Raw genomic sequence first — 19528 nt, 5'->3', positions numbered from 1 at the left:
GACTCCTGGCATGGATTGATTCTGACGCTTTTGTGTGTTACACAGAAATGAAGCATTTAGTTCAAGTATTTATTTGTGGTCTTAACTTTGCTGCTGATAGAGTAAGAAAAAATATCACTGATATTTTAACTTGTATTTACCTTCAATTTGACTGAGGTTAATTTTCTTTGTGTATGTCAGAGCTTTTACAAAATTAGCTGGAATCAAATATTTGCTTTATTAGAACTGAAAATAAGAACAAAACACTCACCCCTATGCCACTCCAAACTAGGATTCTGGTCCCCACCTTCCAGCATTCCTAAAGCTGTTTCTGTACCAACAGTACCACTTAGGCTTAGATACTTGCATTCACTGATTGAAGAGCTTCCACACTTGGAAATTCATTGTTTTTTTTTTTAAAGATTTATTTATTTTATTACAAAGCCAGATTAACAGAGAGGAGGAGACACAGAGAGGAAGATCTTCCGTCCGATGATTCACTCCCCAAGTGAGCCGCAACGGGTCGATGCGCACCGATCCGATGCCGGGAACCAGGAACCTCTTCCGGGTCTCCTACACGGGTGCAGGGTCCCAATGCATTGGGCCGTCCTTAACTGCTTTCCCAGGCCACAAGCAGGGAGCTGGATGGGAAGTGGAGCTGCTGGGATTAGAACCGGCGCCCATATGGGATCCCGGGGCATTCAAAGCGAGGACTATAGCCACTAGGCCACGCCGCTGGGCCCGGAAATTCATTGTTTTGACGTTACTGCCTGCGTATGCTAGCTGAAGGGGGCTGAGGTTAGAGTGCAAACCCTGAGTGGCACTTGGATAAGTATTTCAAGGGAGGTAAGAGTTTCACACTTTAGAACCAGTGCTCAAGGAAAAAAACAAAAACAAAAAAATGCCTAGAGAAAATTTTCTGTTCGTAATATCAGCTATAAATCTGTGGGAAAAAGCAAAGATTGGAAATCTTGGAAAAAGCAAAGATTGTTCTAGGACCCACGTGGAACAAATTGTGGTGCTACTCAGGAAAACAATTTTTGGATGAAGAAATTGTTCAAAACTGAGAGTAATAGCATTAATGTTTTTAAGAGATGATTGAGTAGTAGTTCTAATGGTTAAGTTATAGTAGAGAAAGTTGATAAGTTATTTTACAAAGAAAATTTTATTATTCTATTTAAAAAATAACATCATCGTCATGACAGTCCGTCCAGCTTAAGGAAGAATGATTTCTGACTGTGAGCAGTTCAGATGAATGAGAACGTGGAGCGAGGCCTGGCTGCCTTCTTTATCAGCATAGTAAAGGCTCCGAGAAATCCCACGGCGCAGAGACCTGCTTGTGGATTTTATATAACCGTGCTTGTCATTTGCTCTGTGAACTTCTATTAATATCTTCCGGAACACTAGAAGTCTGCTAAACATAATTTGGAAATTGCTATGTGTGTTTGAACACCATTAACCTTTCTACATTCGGTACAGACAATTGGGTGACAAGCCAGACTCTCTGTAGAATCTTCAAAAGAGTTGTCATTAAGGGATGCATATTAACTCGTAAGAAATATCTGACCTAAAAGGACCAGTGGTTTTTAAAGCTACTTTATACTTTAAGATTCATTTGTTTTTATTTGAAAGATTTCTACATAGAAGGAAGAACAGAGTGAAATCATCCATTTGCTCCCCAAATGGCTGCAACGACTGGAGTTGGATCAGTCGGAACCCAGGAGCCTGAGGCTTCCTCTGGGTCTCACCTGTGGGTACAGTAGGCCCAAGACTTTCTCAGGCACAATAACAGGACTGGATAGGAAGTGAAGCAGCTAGGACTTGACCTAGCACCCATACACCCATATGGATGCCTGCACTGCTACACCACACACTGGCCTCTAGATTCTCTCTCTAACATTTATTTATTTTTATTGGATAGTCAGATATACAGACAGAAGGAGAGATGGAGAAAAAAGTCTTCATCTGCTGATGCACTCCCAAGTAGCCACAACAGCTAAAGCTGAACTGATCCTAAGCCAGGGGCCCGGAGCTGCTTCTGCCTGTGGTTGCAGGCTCCCAAGGCTTTGGGTCATGCTCCACTGCTTTCGCAGGCCATCAGCAGGGAGTTGGGTGGAAGTGGAGCAGCCAGGACACAAACTGGTTCCCAGGGATCCCGGTGCTTAGAAGGTAGACTAGCCAATCGAAAATCCCATGCTGGGCTCTAAATTATCTGCTTTATAAGATGTTTTACATATATTTTCACCCAGTATGTGGCTTACCATTTTCATGCTGTTAGTTTAATGTCTTGAGGAGAAGTGATGAAGACAAGTTTATTTTGGTCTTTTATGTGGTATTGAATGCATTTAATAAATCTAAAAAATTACAGGGATCCTGGCTCGGTAGCCTGGTGGCTAAAAGTCCTTGCCTTGCACATGCTGGGATCCCATGTTCATGTTCTGTCAACCCCACTTCCAATCTGGCTCCCTGCTTGTGGCCTGGGAAAGCAGTTGAGGATAGCCCTAAGCCTTGGGACCCTGTACCCACATGGGAGACCTGGAAGAAGCTCCTGGCTTCTGGCTTAGGATCAGCTCAGCTCCGGCCATTGTGGCCACTTGGGGAGTGAATCAACAGATGGAAGATCTTCCTCTTTGTCTCTCTTCCTCTCTGTGTATCTGCCTTTCCAATAAATCTTAAAAAAAAAAAATTACAGGGAATTTCCCCTGTGTTTTCTTTTATTAATTTGAAAGGATGGTTACAGACAGCAAAGGAGGAGGAAAGAATCTTCCATCTGCTTGTTCACTCCCCAGGTAACTCGCAACAGCTGGGCTGGGTTAAACCAAGCTAAACGCTTCCTCTGGGTCCTCCACATGCTGCAGTTGCCACAGCCCCTGGACCACCTTCCGCTGCCCTCCAGAGCACACCAGGGAAGAGCCAGGGCTCGAACCAGGCCCTGTATGGGATGCCAATGCTGTGGGCAGTTGACTTAACCTTCACTGGCCTCTTACATGCCTTCTAAAAGAAGGCCTCTTGCATGCCTTCTTTTTATAGTTGTAGATTTCTAAAATGATTTCTCAAGTTTTATTTACTTACTTACTGGAGAAACATAGACTGACTGCCAGATAGCCTCCGTGGCTGCAACTAGCAGAGCACGGAACTCGGTCCCTGTCTCCTGGGGGCAGGAACAGACCCCTCTGCCTCTCCCAAGGTGCAGACGGAGAGGAAGCTATGAGTGAGAGAGAAACTGAGGCTCAAACCAGGCTCTCTGCTGTTGTTGGGAGCAGCTTCATCACCAGGCCAGACACCCACCCTTCCAAAGCCGTTACAAAGCCAGCATCTCAGGTTGTGGCCTTATCCGCTACGCCACAGCGTCAGGCGCACGGAAGACCATTGGTCCAACATCTCCTTTACTAATTTTTTTTTCCAAATTAAATAGTTTAAATTTGGGGAAACTGCATAGTCTCTTCTTTCTTCTCTTAATATTACCTTGTTTTTCTTTGACAGATTCAAAAACTTTGTGACAGAGTGGCTTCATCTACCCTGCTGGATGACCGAAGAAATGCTGTGCGTGCCCTCAAATCATTGTCTAAGGTCCGTAAGGTTCATAACTTGTGAAGTTATTTTTAGTTGAATGTTTGTTATTTCAACATCAGTTTTTATTTCATGTGCAGAAATATCGCTTGGAAGTGGGCATCCAAGCCATGGAACATCTCGTCCACGTTTTACAAACAGATCGGTAGGTCTCTTTTTAATGTTTTTTTGTGGAACTTTAAATTGTTTTAAAGTCAGCATCAGAGTTCAGAAGTTATTGACATATTAAAACTCTTGAGCTTTACTTCCATTTCAGTGAGTATTTATTAGGCTCTGGTTGAAGCTGCTGTGTGAAGCATTCTGGTGTAACAGTGGAAGAGCCAACTGCTGCTTACCAGTGTAGGTGCTGTGGTTTGAAGTGGGCCAATGGCTGCCTTGATGCTAATTGGTACACCGGTCCATCAGTTATGTAGACTTACTTTTTGGGAGAATAAACTTCAGCTTTAAGAGTCAAAGGTTAACTGAACAAGTCTTGAGGGAAGGTAATTCACCTTGTTTTTAGCTCTTTCAATTTCTTTTAAGGACTTAAACACTGCATCTTTGTTCCTAATTGTGCAGGGTTGCTTCAGCTCTGAGGTGTGGTTGAATAGGTCGTAAGGTAGCTTCAGTTGCTCATCAGACAACCATTTTCCCACCAGGCTCTCTCACAGGTGTCTAAAGTTCAAAATGATTACCCCCTTCAGTCCTTTCATCCTCAGTTTACCCCCAGTCAGCAGTGTCTTTCTATTGAAGCCGAAACTATAGAATTCATGCTTAACTCATCCGCTTCCTTAGATCATTGTGCATTTGTAGATCCCCAAATGGCTGGAATCTGTAGTTTTCTCACCACTGCCTAGTCAGTGTTAGTTCTATCCCTCAAGAACAGTCACACCATTTCCATAGCTTCTGGGTTAGTTTCTTTCTTTCTTTCTTTCTTTCTTTCTTTCTTTCTTTCTTTCTTTCTTTCTTTCTTTCTTTTCTTAAGATTTATTTATTTTTATTGGAAAGGCAGATTTACAGAGAGAAAGGTCTTCCATCCACTGGGTTAGTTACTCTGGCTGAGTAACAAATTGCTTGAAAGTTTGGCTACTCAGAATAAGGAGTGTTTATTATCTCACAGCTGTGTGCATCAAGAGATGAGGAGTGACTTCACTACTCCCTTAACAGTCCTGTTAGGGGTTGGCGTCTGGACCCGACGGGACTGTAGCCATCTGAAAACCTGATCGGGTCTTCCTCCCCAGGCTGTGGGGCTGCTTGGAGCATCCTCATGACATGGCAGCAGTTCCAGAGAGAGAAGTGAGAAAGCCACCGGGCTGTCTGCGACTTACTCTCAGAATTCATATGCCGTCAATCCCACCATACTGTAGCTGTCTTAAGCTAAGAGGGGCCCGGTGCAATAGCGTACTAGTTAAAGTCCTCGCCTTAATTTGCACGTTCTAATCCCGGAGGCCCCGCTTCCCATTTAGCTCCCTGCTTGTGGCCCAGGAAAGCAGTCAAGGACAACCCAAAACCTTGGGACCTTGCACCCATGTGGGAGACCCAGAAGAGGATCTGGGCTCCTGGCTTTGGACCGGCGCAGCACTAGCCATTGCGTTCACTTGGGGATTGAATCATCGGATGGAAGATATTTCTCTCTGTCTCTCCTCCTCTCTGTATATACCTGAATTGTAATAACAATAACTAATAAAATAAATCTTAAAAAAATACACATTTTTCATGAACTTTTTGATGATCCTCTCCTATCTCATAGCTTTCACTTTTGGTATCCTGTCTAAAAGAGCATTGTCTCTTCCAGAGTTTTGAATATTAATGTCTCGTTTTTCCTGAAGTTTTCTAAGCTCTTCATGTCTTTTACCCATTTTAATTTTTGTATGTGGTGGGAGGTGACCGTCAGCTTCCATCTTCCCTCCCTCCGTTGACCCTGTGCGGTTTGCTGAAGACTGTTTCCCCTGTGAATGTTATTGGTCTCCTTGCTGAAGGCCAAGCGCAGTCAGCGTGCTGTTTATGCCCGGACTTTCCTTTCTTCACTGTGGATTTGTTTCTTTGTGTTTATTCCCCCTGCCTCACAGTTCTGATCACTGTATTTCTATAGTAAGTTTTGAACTCAGAATGTGTGGTTCCCTCACCTTTGTCGTCGTTTATCTTGGCTATTCTGGATCCTTGGCATTCCTATGACACTTTCAGGAATAGCTCGACAGTTTCTGCAAAAAATAAATAAATAAATAAATAAATAGGCATCTGTAAATTTGATAGGATTTGTATTGAATCTATTCCAAGCCGGGGTATATATTTTTTAAATCCCCTCATTTTTTTTCTTCTATTTTATTTTTAATGTTACAATGTGACTCCATAGCCTCTGGGATTTTCCTTAGCCCCTCCCCGTATTTCCCCCCCACCTGATTTCCCCCATGTTATTACAATGATATATAGCATTATTTTTTTTAAAGATTTATTTAGTTTTATTACAAAGTCAGATATACAGAGAGGAGGAGACACAGAGAGGAATATCTTGCACCCAATCATTCACTCCCCAAGTGAGTGCAATGGCCAGTGCTGCGCTGATCTGAAGCCCGGAACCAGGAACCTCCTCTAGACCCCCCACATGGGTACAGGGGCTGTCCCCGACTGCTTTCCCGGGCCACAAGCAGGGAGCTGGATGGGAAGTGGAGCTGCCAGGACCAGAACTGGCGCCCATGTGGAATCCCGGCATGTTCAAGGCGAGGACCTAACCTCTAGGCCACACCGCCAGGCCCAATATATAGCATTATTATATAACATTATTACTTCTTCCTCTCTGTGAACAACAGATAGCTTTTCGTTTGTAGAATCTCGGATCATTTCTTTCAATAATTTTTTTAGTTTAAGTCTTTTACTTGTTGGGTAAACTGTATTTCAGTGTTCTTTCATCTTTTCGATGCTACTTGAGTTCTGATTTTATTTTCTGGTTGTTCAGAAAATTGGATTCTATAGAGCTTGTCTCTGGTTACTTTGATGAATTTGTTTAATAATTCTGTGCAAGAGTTTCTGTATATAAAATTATCGTCTCTAAATAGCTGTAGTTTTTTTTCTCCCTAATCCATGTAACCGAGTTCATTGTGTGTTGTGCTGGTTAGAACCTCCGCTTCAGTGCTGTAGAGAGGTGACCTTTATTCCTGGTCCTTGGGGGCAGAATTCAGGTACCACTGTGCGTGTCAGCTCTGAGATTTATATGGATGTTCTCCAGTGTGTGGAGGAAGTGACTTCTGGCTTTAGAGTTTTATTAGTCTCTTAAAATGTGCCCTCATGTTTTTTTTTCTCAAAATTCGAAAAGGAGGTTTTTTTTTTTTAAATACACCTTTGATTTTTACATTATTTGGTTGGAATTCCCTTTGGTCTCTCATGTTTGCTTTCATTTGTCACTTTTCTGTATTCACTGAATCTTTGAGACAGCTGATTTCACTTTTACTTTTCCACCAAAGCTTCACCATTCTACGTGGTTTCAAAATTTATCAACAAATATGAAATGGTATAATATCTGATTTTATAAACAGTACATATTTATCGTGCAATTTTTTTTAAAAGAATAACGGTTGTCAAAGGGATACAAGCTCCAGTAGTCCAAATAGAGATAATGTGTGTATAATGTTAAAGCATATGTGCATATAAAACATGAACTCATGCACACGTAAAATTAACTGGTTGTGCTCATTTTCCTATTCATGAAGTTGAGTTTCTTTTACACATTTATAATGTAAAAATATATATAAAGGCACACACGTATACATACAAACTCACATACGTGTTTCTAAATAACATATATGGTCCATTAATTTTTGGATTCAGTTACCTTAAGTTTGTGGAAGGGCCTGGTGCAATGGCTCAGTGTCTAAATCCTCACCTTGATTGTATCAGGATCCAATAAGGGCACTATTCATGTCCTGGCTGCTCCACTTGTGTTCTAGCACCTTGCTTGTGGCATGGGAAAGCAGTGAAGGATGGCCCAAAGCCTTAGGACTCGGCACTCGGAAGGGAGGCCCAGAGGAAGCTCCTGGCTTCGGGTCAGCTCAACATCAGCTGTTGCCGCCGCTTGGGGAGTGGACTAGCAGATGGAAGATCTTTCTCTGTATCTCTCCTTCTCTCTCTGTAAATCTGACTTTCCAATAAAAATAAATACATGTTTTTCAAAGTCTGGAAAGTAGAATTTTTTTAATGAATTTATTTTGGTTTTTGATGTTTATATAGTTGAGAAGGATGTATGCCCATGTACAAGTGGATCGCTGATGAGGGTGGGGAGGATCAATATATAGGGAAAGTGGATGGGATAGTTGATTTCAGTTTTTTCTTCCTGTATTCAGGAGCGGGTTGAAGAGAAAGGAGAGGGCCACTCCCAGGAGCCTAACTGCATCAGTCCCTGGGGATGGGAGATGGATGCTTGATGTCATCCTAGGATCCCCAAGGTGGAGCATGTTCCGAGGGCACTGCTGAAGTGGTTTCAGTAGTTCTGAGATGCTGTTGATTTTGTTGCTGCAAGGATGAGAAAATCCCTCCCCAAGGTCCATTGGCTGACACAGTCCGCCTTAGAGTCTCCCCTCACCCAGATACTTGCTGTTGCCCAGTTTGTTCTGTCCTCCATCCTCTGCCAGAAGACATTGTTTGGAAGCCTCAGTGAGCTGTCATGTCCACCAGGTGTCTCTGGGCATGATAAGAAGAGAGAAATAACAACAGGTTTACTTAACTTCATGGAAGATGCTTATTAGAAAATCCATGCATGCATTATAAATAAGCTTTTACACAGTTTGCACTCTGTATCTGTGTCTTCTTAGAGTCGATTTTTAGAAATGGAATTATTAATGGGTCATATGTTCTTACTAGTAACTAAATAAAAATGGTTGTAACAGTTTATACTCTGCCTAGCAGTGTATAAGTATAATAATTTCTTTTTTCCAGTTCGGATTCTGAAATCATAGGTTATGCTTTGGATACACTATATAATATAATATCTAATGAAGAAGAAGAAGAAGTAGGTAAGTTTCTGGTTATTTTTACTGTGCTTCCTGTGCGTAATATTAACTGGATTATACTATTCTTCCTGGTTTTACAGTTGGTTTTATTTTATTTTATAAATATGCTTAAAAGATTTTTTCTTTTCTGTTTTTTTTTTTTTACGTCAGTGAAGACAGCCTTAGTCCAAGAACAGTATCTGTAGGATGCTTTCTTTGTGTGTTATTTTATCACGTTAATGAGATGAAAGACAGTGCCTCTATTTTTTTAAAGATTTATTTATTTTATTACAAAGTCAGATATACAGAGAGGAGGAGAGACAGAGAGGAAGATCTTCCGTCCGATGATTCACTCCCCAAGTGAGCCGCAACGGCTGGTGAGCGCCGATCCGAAGCCGGGAACCAGGAACCTCTTCCGGGTCTCCCATGCGGGTGCAGGGTCCCAATGCGTTGGGCCGTCCTCAGCTGCTTTCCCAGGCCACAGGCAGGGAGCTGGATGGGAAGTGGAGCTGCCGGGATTAGAACCGGCTACCATATGGGATCCCGGGGCGTTCAAGGTGAGGACTATAGCCGCTAGGCCACGCCGCCGGGCCCAACAATGCCTCTATTTTTTAAGTAATATATTTAACCTCTTTGGATTTAATTGAGCAATATGGTTATTAGCTACTTCTGGGCAAAATAATCATTTTGGGCTACATCTTGATTAGTTTTTTATATAAATGTTATTACCTGATGAGCAGTATAAAGTTACAGGATTTTTATTTCTGTAATAAGCCTTTATACTTTCGACAAAGGATTTGCATCACACAGAGGAACAGTTTATTAAGTTCCAAATGTTTTTGCCATTTGCTTTGTTCAGTATGAAATAACATGAATCAGTTTGAAATCCACCCATTTCTTCAGCACAGCCTCCTTTCTCTTTTGTTTCAAGATCCTTAGAATAAGATAGTCTGTCATCTACTTTATTGTCACTATGGGACGTGCTTGATTGAAGTCTGTATTCATTTTATTCTTTGTACGGCAGGAACGAGGCAGTAAACATTGCACAGTGCCGTTGAGTGTATCTCTCATGTCAGATAGGCTGCCGCAGTGGGGCTTAATGGCTTTTCCATTATTGTAGAGAATCCGAAGGAAGGGTGTAGTCATCTGCTTTATAAACCCAATGCAGACTGATATGTGAGCTTGTGAAATTCTGAGTTGACAGATAATTAAACAGATTATATTGATCTGGCTCATATTTTTAGTCAAATAAAAGTAGTATTAGAAATGATTAAAAGTAGTTTGCGTTGGTTGGGAGCCTGGGTATGTCCTATCCACCTTTCTTTTTTTTTTTTTTTTTAAAGATTTTATTATTATTGGAAAGCCGGATATACAGAGAGGAGGAGAGACAGAGGGGAAGATCTTCCATCCGATGTTTCACTCCCCAAGTGAGCCGCAACGGCCCGGGACGCGCCGATCCGATGCCGGGAACCAGGAACTTCTTCCGGGTCTCCCACGCAGGTGCAGGGTCCCAAAGCTTTGGGCCGTCCTCGACTGCTTTTCCAGGCCACAAGCAGGGGGCTGGATGGGAAGTGGAGCTGCCGGGATTAGAACTGGCGCCCATATGGGATCCCGGTGCGTTCAAGGCGAGGACTTTAGCTGCTAGGCCACGCTGCAGGGCCCCCTATCCACCTTTCTTCCCCCTTCCCCCAAGAAATGGGAAAAAGAAATAGCTTGGAAACAATGATCACACCTTCTCCCTAACCTTAGATCCTTCCCAGCCTGATTGATATGTAAATGTCAACTAAAATTTAAAAAAATTTTTTAAAAAGTAGATTATGTGGATAAACATGATTTTACCTGTGAAAAAAAGACACTGTGGGACATAGAACACTTCGATGCTTGAATCTGTTTGTGTGTTTCAGTTCTGGCGTTGATGCTTTACTGACTCATCAGAAACTGATTTTAAGCTGACCCCCAAAAAGCCCTGTTTTTGAGTTCTTTACCTTGAGATTTGGTAACGCTTTCCTGATAGATCTGTCTGATAGTTCTAAAAGTACAGTACACACTGTTTCTTTTAGGATATCTCTGATGTTTGACTTAAATTGCTGATATAATTTTTTATGTTATTATTGCATAAAAACGATGTTCTTCATCACTCACTTTTATTTTGTCTACCTTTTCAGATGATGTTGAAGGTAAAAGGTTGCATTTACATATGCATGATGTTTTTAGGTGTGATTTCTTAAAATATAAAAGGATGCTGTCAAGTGATATTTATTTTGATTGGCAAAAGAGGTGTATAATTTATAGCTTTTATTCTAATGGCTACTAAATGTGTTTGTTCAGAACACAAGAAGTATCCCCAAGTATCTTTCAATAAAGTTAAAACTTTCATAAGACAATTTAGTCAAAATTGTTTTATGTGTACACCATGGAAAAAATTTTAGATAGCTAATTGAAGAATGATATTTGAATATGTACACGTGTATGTGTGTATATACATATATGTATGTGTGCATATTGTATACATATAATGCACATTATATGTGTATGTAAAACATGTATTCCAGAAGAGCTGGAAAGTATTCCAGTTGAAAAATATATGCCTATTGATATTGTCCCTTTAAAATAGTGCATGCACAGTAATGTCTAATTACTGATGTTTATTACTTTAAACCATAGACTCATATTTTCTTTGATGATATGTTTTGATTTTAACATTGACAGTTTATTATTGAAAGTAACAAGGTTATATTTTGTTTTATTGATACTTTATTTTCCTGAGATACTCAATTTCTCTAAATGAGGAAGAAAAAAGTTGGGTTACATGGCACATTAAAAAGTCACGTGGCTTTCCATGGGATGGTGTTGAACCTCTGGAGCAGGCATTGAGGTTCTTCTGCCAGGCCGTCTAGTTGCTGGGTAGGAACAGTAGTACAGAGACCGCTTGGTGTTTTCTCTGTTGTCCAGTAGAGGGTCTTAACACAGATTATAGTGAAGTTCACACTAAAGGTTGTAGAAAGAGGAAACTCACTTCTCATACTCATAAATGAAGTGAGAGACGTGAGAGACGGTGCTTTTACCACTCTGGTGCCTGTGCAGTAGAGGTAATTCTTCATGGTGTAAGATGTGGTTTACAGGTCTTAGATGTGAGTAGTGTAGTTGCTTCAGCATAATTTACTGCTATCCTGAAAGCTTTGTCTTGTCTTCAGTTGCTCAGCTAATTTGGAGAACATCATTAAAATTCAGAAGCACTGTTACTATAATCTACAACTTTAGAAAAGAAGTGAAGTGTACCTGGTTAACACTTGTTAAAATTGAGAGTGTTAAACCAAAACGAACTCTTGGTCCATGAAACAGGGCTATATTTTAGTGGTTCAATTCAAAATGTAAATTTTTATTATATAGTGATAAGCTGCAGTATTTACATGGCATAACTACAGAATAAATTAAAGATACTGACTCAGCTTCCTGCCAAGTTATTAGTTTGTACCAATGCCAGCAGTTAAACCTTTTACGATATTAGGCCTGCATTCCTTCAATAATCACAATAAACCTGGAATAATTATATTCCTCTCTAGAGCTTTCTAGCATTTGTATTTGTAAAATAGTCATTGAGACACCCTTAGTGAGGACGCCTATTCACCTTTCTTTACTCCTAATGTATTTGTCTGTAGACCTTTGCTTTTTACCAAATGTCTGTTAGTACGAACTGGTGTTCGGTGCTCAGCATTGTTAAGTGATTACAAGTTCTTCAAAGGAAGAGTTACTGTCATTGGGAATCTTTAGGGTTGACTCACATCCCAGAAGCACTGTGGGTTCAACCTGGAACTACCTAAGCAGTGATTCAAAGAACCAAAACCCCAGAGCTCCCTGTCCGGGCTGCCAGGCAGGCCCGGGAACAGCTCACCACATACACATGGTGGCTGGCGTGTGGGATCCAGGAATGAAACGCCGCTTCCTGAGGCCCACCCAAATACCTGTTAGTATGGTCAGTTCTTTTCTTTTTTTTTTTAAGATGTATGTTTTTAATTGGAAAGGCAGATCCACAGAGAGAAAGAGACAGAAAGATCCTCCACCCTCAAGGCGAGGACTTTAGCCACTAGGCCACAGTGCCGGCCGTAAATGAGAATTTGAACCTCAGAAGCAGCCCTTCAGTTGCCCAAGTTGGCTCTTCTACAAGCCTTGCCTTGCTTAAGGCTCTTGCTCTTTGGCTAACAGGATGAGTACATGCATTGATCAGGTTCAGACAATGCAGATTTGAGCGGGGTTATCAACCTCATTGTAAGTCAAAAGGTGCTTCACTGGAAACTGAAGTGCTCTAGATATTTGCTAACAGGTTTGCCTCACTAATTACAAGAGATGGTATATTAGATGCTCATATCTGTTTGTTGGCCATATGCGGGGAGAGGCAAACAGTGTAACTTTTCATTACTGTGCCTGCTGTGCCCTGAGATGTAGATCGCATACCCTCGGAGGGCCGTAGATTTTTCTCCCCCATGTCTTAGGCTCCTGGATGTTGAAGAGATGTGTTGCATGGAAACTGACCTCTGGGCATCTTCAGGGGACAGAGAGCACACTGCTGACTCTGGCCTCTGCAGGCTTTAGGGACGCAGTACCACAATATGCTGGTGGCTGTAAGTTTCTTGCAGATACCTGTGGTCTTCCAGTCTTATTACTTTCAGTATTGAAGTGGAAACCAGTCTGCATGTAGGTAAAAAACAAGCTGTCACGCAGGACACAGATCACATGGCAAGACACCAGGCTTTACAGGGGCAGAGTCAGGTAAAGAGAAGGAAGGAGGTAAGGAGAAGCTGGCTGGGACAACTCGGGCAGTCCCCAGGACTGTGATGGCCCAGAGGCTGCCCACTGTGCATTTGCTCTGTACCCCCACTCGCTTGCCCCCCCCCCCCCCCCCCCAGTGCTGAGAGCACCTCAGCCACTGCTCTGTATAAACTCCAAAGAAGACCTTATCGAGGCCCAGGCATTACAAAGTGATTCAGACTGGTGCCCTTTGGAGTGATGTAAAGGCCCTTCCTTTCCAGTCCCTGGAGGTCAGTTTCCAAAACAATACCATCTATGTATTTACCACTCTGATGTGTGTGCATCCAGCCCAGACCTCTCCAGACACATCTGTGCTTGTATCTTCCACCGGCTTCCTTGGTATCAGCCTTTGGGCGTTTGCAAGGTGTTCAATCTTCATGTGTCCAAAACTTAGGATTCTTCCTGTACTTGAATTTTTGCATTTCACTGTTTCCTTTTTCAGTAAAGGCTAACTCCATCCTTCTAGTTCTGTAGGCTAAAACCTTGGTGTCAACTCTTGCACTTTTTCTTTCTACCTTCCTATGCAGTATGTCAGCAAATACTGCTCACTGTTTTCACAAAAATTGGGATCCCTAAGATCTAAACTCCCTTTATCTCTTACCTTGGTTATTTGCCTCCTGACCTATTGCTCTGTTCTACTTTCTCCTGACACTCTGCTGTGTTGAGCCCAGCGTAGTAGGCTAGTCTCTGAAGTCCTCACCTTGAATGCGCCAGGATCCCATACAGGTGCTGGTTCTAAACCTGAAAGCCCTACTTCCCATCCAGCTCCCTGCTTGTGGCCTGGAAAAGCAGTCAAGGACGGCCCAAAGCCTTGGGACCCTGCACCCCTGTGGGAGACCCGAAAGAGGCTTCTGCTTCCTAGCTTGAGATCGGCTCAGTCCAGCCACACGGGAAGTAAACCAGCAGCAGAAGATCTTCCTCTCTGTCTCTCCTTTTCTCTGTATATCTGACTTTGTAATAAAATAAATAAATCTTTTAAAAAAGAAAAATCAAACTTTGAATAGTAATAGTTCTAAGATGATTAAGAGAAATATTTTTTAGTTTCTAAAAGGTATGCCTAGCGTCATTGGGCACTTAATATTCAAAATCATTTCTATTGTTGGTTTTCTTTGCTGTAGTTCATCAAAACAAAATTTGATGGGATTATCATTGTCGCTATTAGATTGCCATATTTTTTCTTTTTAAGATTTATTTATTTTTATTGGAAAAGCGGATATACACAGAGGAGGAGAGACAGAGAGGAAGATCTTCCATCTAATAGTTCACTCCGCAAGTGGCCACAACGGCTGGAGCTAAGCCAGTCCGAAGCCAGGAGCCAGGAGCTCTTCCTGGTCTCCCACGCAGGTGCAGGGTCCCAAGGCTTTGGGCCGTCCTTGACTGCTTTCCCAGGCCACAAGCAGGGGGCTGGATGGGAAGTGGAGCTGCTGGGATTAGAACTGGTGCCCGTATGGGATCCCGGCGCATGCAAGGCAAGGACTTTAACCACTATGCTATTGCGCCGGGCCCTGCTTTACTTTTCAATCAACTGCTGATGTGTTTCTTTTTTCATTTCTATGTTACGTTAGTATTAATCTCATTTAAAAATTCTGGGATATAGTTAACAGGATTGATCTTAACCAATATCTACATCAGTTTATAATTACTGCTTGAAGCAACAGGTAGATAAGGGTTCAGATTCGAACGGGATAGCATGACCAATGAGCTGTGTTTGGTGTGAGGGAGGGAATGGGGGTTAGTGAATTTCCCCTCTAAATTGAGTTTGTGATGTGGGAAAATGTTAAATGCTAATTTGATTTTATATTTGCTGCTTCCATTTTCAGTGGTTTTTTACATGTTTTTACACAGTGTATAGAAACAACGGGTACTGCAGTTTGGCCTAAAGGCTTAAGCTTGAAGGGCAAATAGAAAATCTTTTAAGTAACTTAGAAATGTTCACATCTGAGTTGCACATTTGCTGCATAGTTATATGGTGTATATTTTTATTTGTTTATTTATTTGAAGATTTACTTACTTTTATTGCAAAGTCATATAGAACGAGGAGGAGAGACAGAGAGGAAGGCTTTCCACCCGATGATTCACTCCCCAGGTGGCCGCAACTGTCAGAGCTCAGCCAATCTGAAGCCAGGAGCCTGAAGCCTCTTCCAGGAATCCCACGTGGGTGCAGGGTCCCAAGGCTTTGGGCCATCCTCGACTGCTTTCCCAGGCCACAAGCAGAGAGCTAGATGGGAAAAGGGGCAACCAGGATTAGAACTGGTGCCCATAGGGGATCCCAGCGCATTCAAGGCAAGGACTTCAGCCACTAGGCCACCACACCAGGCCCTGTAGTCTATATTTTTAAAAGACACTGAGGATTCTTCAGATTATTCGTTTAATGTTACACCTTAATTATTTTTACAGTAGCACAATCAGCCAGGACTGTTGGAGTTTTAGGATAATCGTTCAAATATGATAGAATTTCTTCTTTGAAGTTATGTATTCCTGCGAGTTTGGACAGAAATGCACAATTGTGTAACTACTGCTGTATTTACGATTAAGCATTCCCTTCATTCCAAGTAGTGTACTTATGCCAAAACAGACATTTAACTCGCTCTGTCCTTGAGAGAATATTTAAATATTTTTCTTTAGATACCGTACTTAAACATTTGAAGAATAAAAATATGTAAATTGCACTGGAAGTTATGTTAAGCATAGAAGCTAACAGTGTCACTGTGATATTGGTACTAGCCGCAATATTCCATTATTGAATTATTTCGATACCAGGAAAATGGTCTCATTTCTTCTCAACTTTTAATGAAAGGATGGCTTTAAATAACATGGCATCACACTAAAGTACTTATCTTTCAATATTACAGAAGAAAATTCCACAAGACAGAGTGAGGATTTGGGAAGCCAGTTTACAGAAATTTTCATTAAGCAGCATGAAAATGTCACCCTGCTGTTATCTTTACTAGAGGTAAATGGAGAACGCCGGTACTTTTGTCATCTTCATAAGCTTAGTATTGCCTTTGGAGTGTTAATAAAGAAGCAACATGAACATTCTCTTAAAGATAGTGAAATTTGTTGCATCATAGCAAGAGATCAACTTCCGTATTTTAAAAACGATCTAGTATGTTAAAGTACTGTCCACTTCTATTTCACAAAATGCTGTTTTATCCCAGTTATACCTCCTGAGTCAAATCAGTTAACTGTTTTCCTTTTGTTGTTTTTATTTTCTTAAGTTACTTGTAGGGTTTTTTTACTTCCTTTTTTTACTTGTAGTTTTCTTAAAATTATGAAATAACTGTTTCATATTCTTATATTTCAGGAGTTTGATTTCCATGTCCGGTGGCCTGGTGTGAAGCTTCTGACTTCACTTTTAAAACAATTAGGACCGCAGGTGCAACAGATTATTTTGGTTAGCCCCATGGGTAAGTAACATATTTTATCATTTTCATTTAAAAATAAGGACTATGTCTTAGAGAAGGAGACTGAGATGAGTGCTGTGTTAGTAAATCATTTCTCATTTGGATTATTGTTTGTTTCTGATCTGCCAGGATTTTTGACATAGTTGTGTATTCCAGGTGTTTCAAGACTGATGGACTTACTGGCAGATTCCAGGGAAGTTATACGAAATGATGTAAGTTAAATATGAAAAAGAAATCTAGCAATGTGCAACTATCTTCTTTGCAAATGAAATCATTTTGACCCTTATTCCAAGTCATAAGAAATTAGATTTGAAAACTTATGCTAACAATCTTGTAAGTCTTTTTAAGCCCACATTATTTCTTTCAATGTTTGGGGTTAGGCAAACCATGTTTGCTATTCAAATAATATTCCTTCTGCGCATCTAGGATTTCTTCCACTCCCTCCTGGATGACTGTATTGGAAAACTATCCATCTCCAGAATACCTTTTCCTCCCAAAGAGAAGTCCTCAAACATTGAACTGTGCAAATTTAATAAAGCATCACATTTGGGATTCTCTCCGTTATTGGATTAATTATGCATTTCAAAATGTTTGAAACATGATTTGCTCTAGATTTACCTTCCTTTTTGGATTATTTTAATATTTGCTTGTAAAAATGAATATTTTGTATTGATGTTATGTTGTCTTATTCCTTGAACATTTTTCTTCTATTGTCTCTTCAACTTGATTTCAACTTTGTAATGTTTAGATGACAACTGAAAAATCTCTTTAAATGGTTTAGTGGGGGCCTGACACAGTAGCCTAATGCCTAAAGTCCTTGCTTTGCACGTGTCGGGACCCCATATGGGTGCTTGTTCTAATCCTGGCCGCCCCACTTCCCATCCAGCTCCCTGCTTGTGTCCAGGGAAAGCAGTCGAGGACGGCCCAAGGCCTTGGGACCCTGTACCCATGTGGGAGATCTGGAAGAGGCTTCTGGTTTTGGATCAGTGAGCTTCGGCTGTTATGGCTGCTTGAGGAGTGAATCAACAACGGAAGATCTTCTTCTCTGTCTCTCCTCCTCTCTGTATATCTGCCTTTTTAATAGAAACAAAATAAGTATTTTTTAAAAAAGGTTTTAGCTATAAGGTCCTATTACAGCATCAGTATTTACAATGGGAAGTGCAAGAACCATAAAATCAAGTGATCAAGTCTCTGTTAGTCACATCTTACTGTTTATCTTTGTGCTTGCTTGCTCTGTTCCTTTCTCAGCTTAAGCTGTAGGCGGTGCCATTTGCATTGCTTTTATCTTCACAACTGAAGTGCTCTTGACTTGCAGTCCATATAGGTTTTTGCTGTTAATTTTAGGTTTTCTGTTTATTTTAAAGTTAGAGCAACAGGGAGGAATCTTCCATCCATCTGCTGGTTCACTTCCCTACATTGCCAGGGCTAGACCATGCTGAGGACACAAACTAAAAACTCCATCAGAATGCCCCACAAGGGTGGCAGGAACTCAGTGCTTCTGTTCTTTGTCTTTAAGGTGTGTTAGCAGAAAGCTGGAGTGCAAGGGTGCAGTAGCCACAACTGGAATGAAGGACATAGTAAGGGATACAGGCAGCCCAGGGGGTAGGCCAGTAACCCACTGAGCCAGGAAAATTTTGTAGTGTAGGCATTACTCCAGTGTTATTTATAAGTAATGAAGTTATATAGAAATGTACCTTCTAAGAAGGACTTTTTTATTCTTTAATATTTAGACTTATCTTTTATTTTAAGCAACTTTCAATTTTATTTTATTTTAGATACCACCTTCTTAAATCAATCCCATTGGTTCAGTACTAGGTGTTTCACTATGTTGGCTTATAGCTATTAGCATATGTTAATCTGATCCACCTTTCCAATAAAAATAAATAAATCTTTTAAAAAATATTTTTGAGAAAGATGTTATTTGTTTTGCACATGAGTATGCTAACCATTAGAATTTTTGTAGTTTGCTTAATGTTGTACAGCTGTTAAATAAAACAGCCAGATTTTACACCTACTTTCTTAGCAGTTAAATGCAAGTTGGCTTCATCAAACAGAAAAATTGGATATCTAAAAATGACCACATTCCCTTTTTCCTTGTCTCAAGTTTCAAATTCAAGTCTCAAGTTTTGAAACTTGACAGGAAAATGAACAGATGAAGCCCAAAAATGTTGTGGGTGCTTTTTGCTTCATATAAATACCTGTCCAGTACTGACAGCCGGGAGCTACTTTGACTCTGTGGGACTTGCGAGCTTTTCACTATCATTGGGCACTTAGGAATTCATTGAGTATTTGTTGTTATATATAAAAGAAATCCATAATAAGCAGAAAAGTGAATTTTTCTTAGTTGATAAGTAGGTTTTAAAGTGTGTAACTAAACCCAACTCAACAGGTCCTAATAAAACTAAAAGAGGCAAACACTGAATGCAGCTCATGCTGCATCTGCTGTTCATGACGTATAGATTTTCTTTTTTTTTTTTAAGATTTATTTTATTTTTATTACAAAGTCAGATGTACTGAGAGGAGGAGAGATAGAGAGGAAGTGGAGCTGCCGGGATTAGAACCAGCGGTCATATGGGATCAGGGGAGGACCTTAGCCACTAGGCCACGCTGCTGAGCCCGACGTATAGATTTTCATCTTCTGTGGCTTAGAGTAAAATTTGGGGCCAGATATTTACCTGAATGCCGGAGCTTTCTTTGCTCAACCGTGGTGTTTGTTGATTTAGGTTACCAAATCACAGCCTTCCCATTGTTGGTATTGTGAAACATGTGTAGTGGCTTCCCGAGGCAGATATAATCATGTTCAACTCTCAG

General features: G+C 41.0%; 1 protein-coding gene across 2 annotated transcripts in view; it reads left to right on the top strand.

Moving 5' to 3' along the window:
- USO1 (USO1 vesicle transport factor) overlaps positions 1–19528 on the top strand; it is a 79210-nt gene that overhangs the window by 12359 nt on the left and 47323 nt on the right. For both annotated transcript variants that reach the window (XM_058667205.1, XM_058667204.1), the window contains exons 2-7: positions 3463–3549; positions 3630–3694; positions 8455–8531; positions 16166–16266; positions 16618–16720; positions 16874–16929. In XM_058667205.1, coding sequence (XP_058523188.1) covers positions 3463–3549; positions 3630–3694; positions 8455–8531; positions 16166–16266; positions 16618–16720; positions 16874–16929 — 489 coding nt within the window. The remainder of the gene's footprint in view (positions 1–3462; positions 3550–3629; positions 3695–8454; positions 8532–16165; positions 16267–16617; positions 16721–16873; positions 16930–19528) is intronic.

This window comes from Ochotona princeps, chromosome 7 (genome assembly GCF_030435755.1).
Source record: "Ochotona princeps isolate mOchPri1 chromosome 7, mOchPri1.hap1, whole genome shotgun sequence".
In the NCBI taxonomy this organism is placed as follows: Eukaryota; Metazoa; Chordata; class Mammalia; order Lagomorpha; family Ochotonidae; genus Ochotona; species Ochotona princeps.
This window is presented reverse-complemented; position numbering and strand designations above follow the sequence as displayed.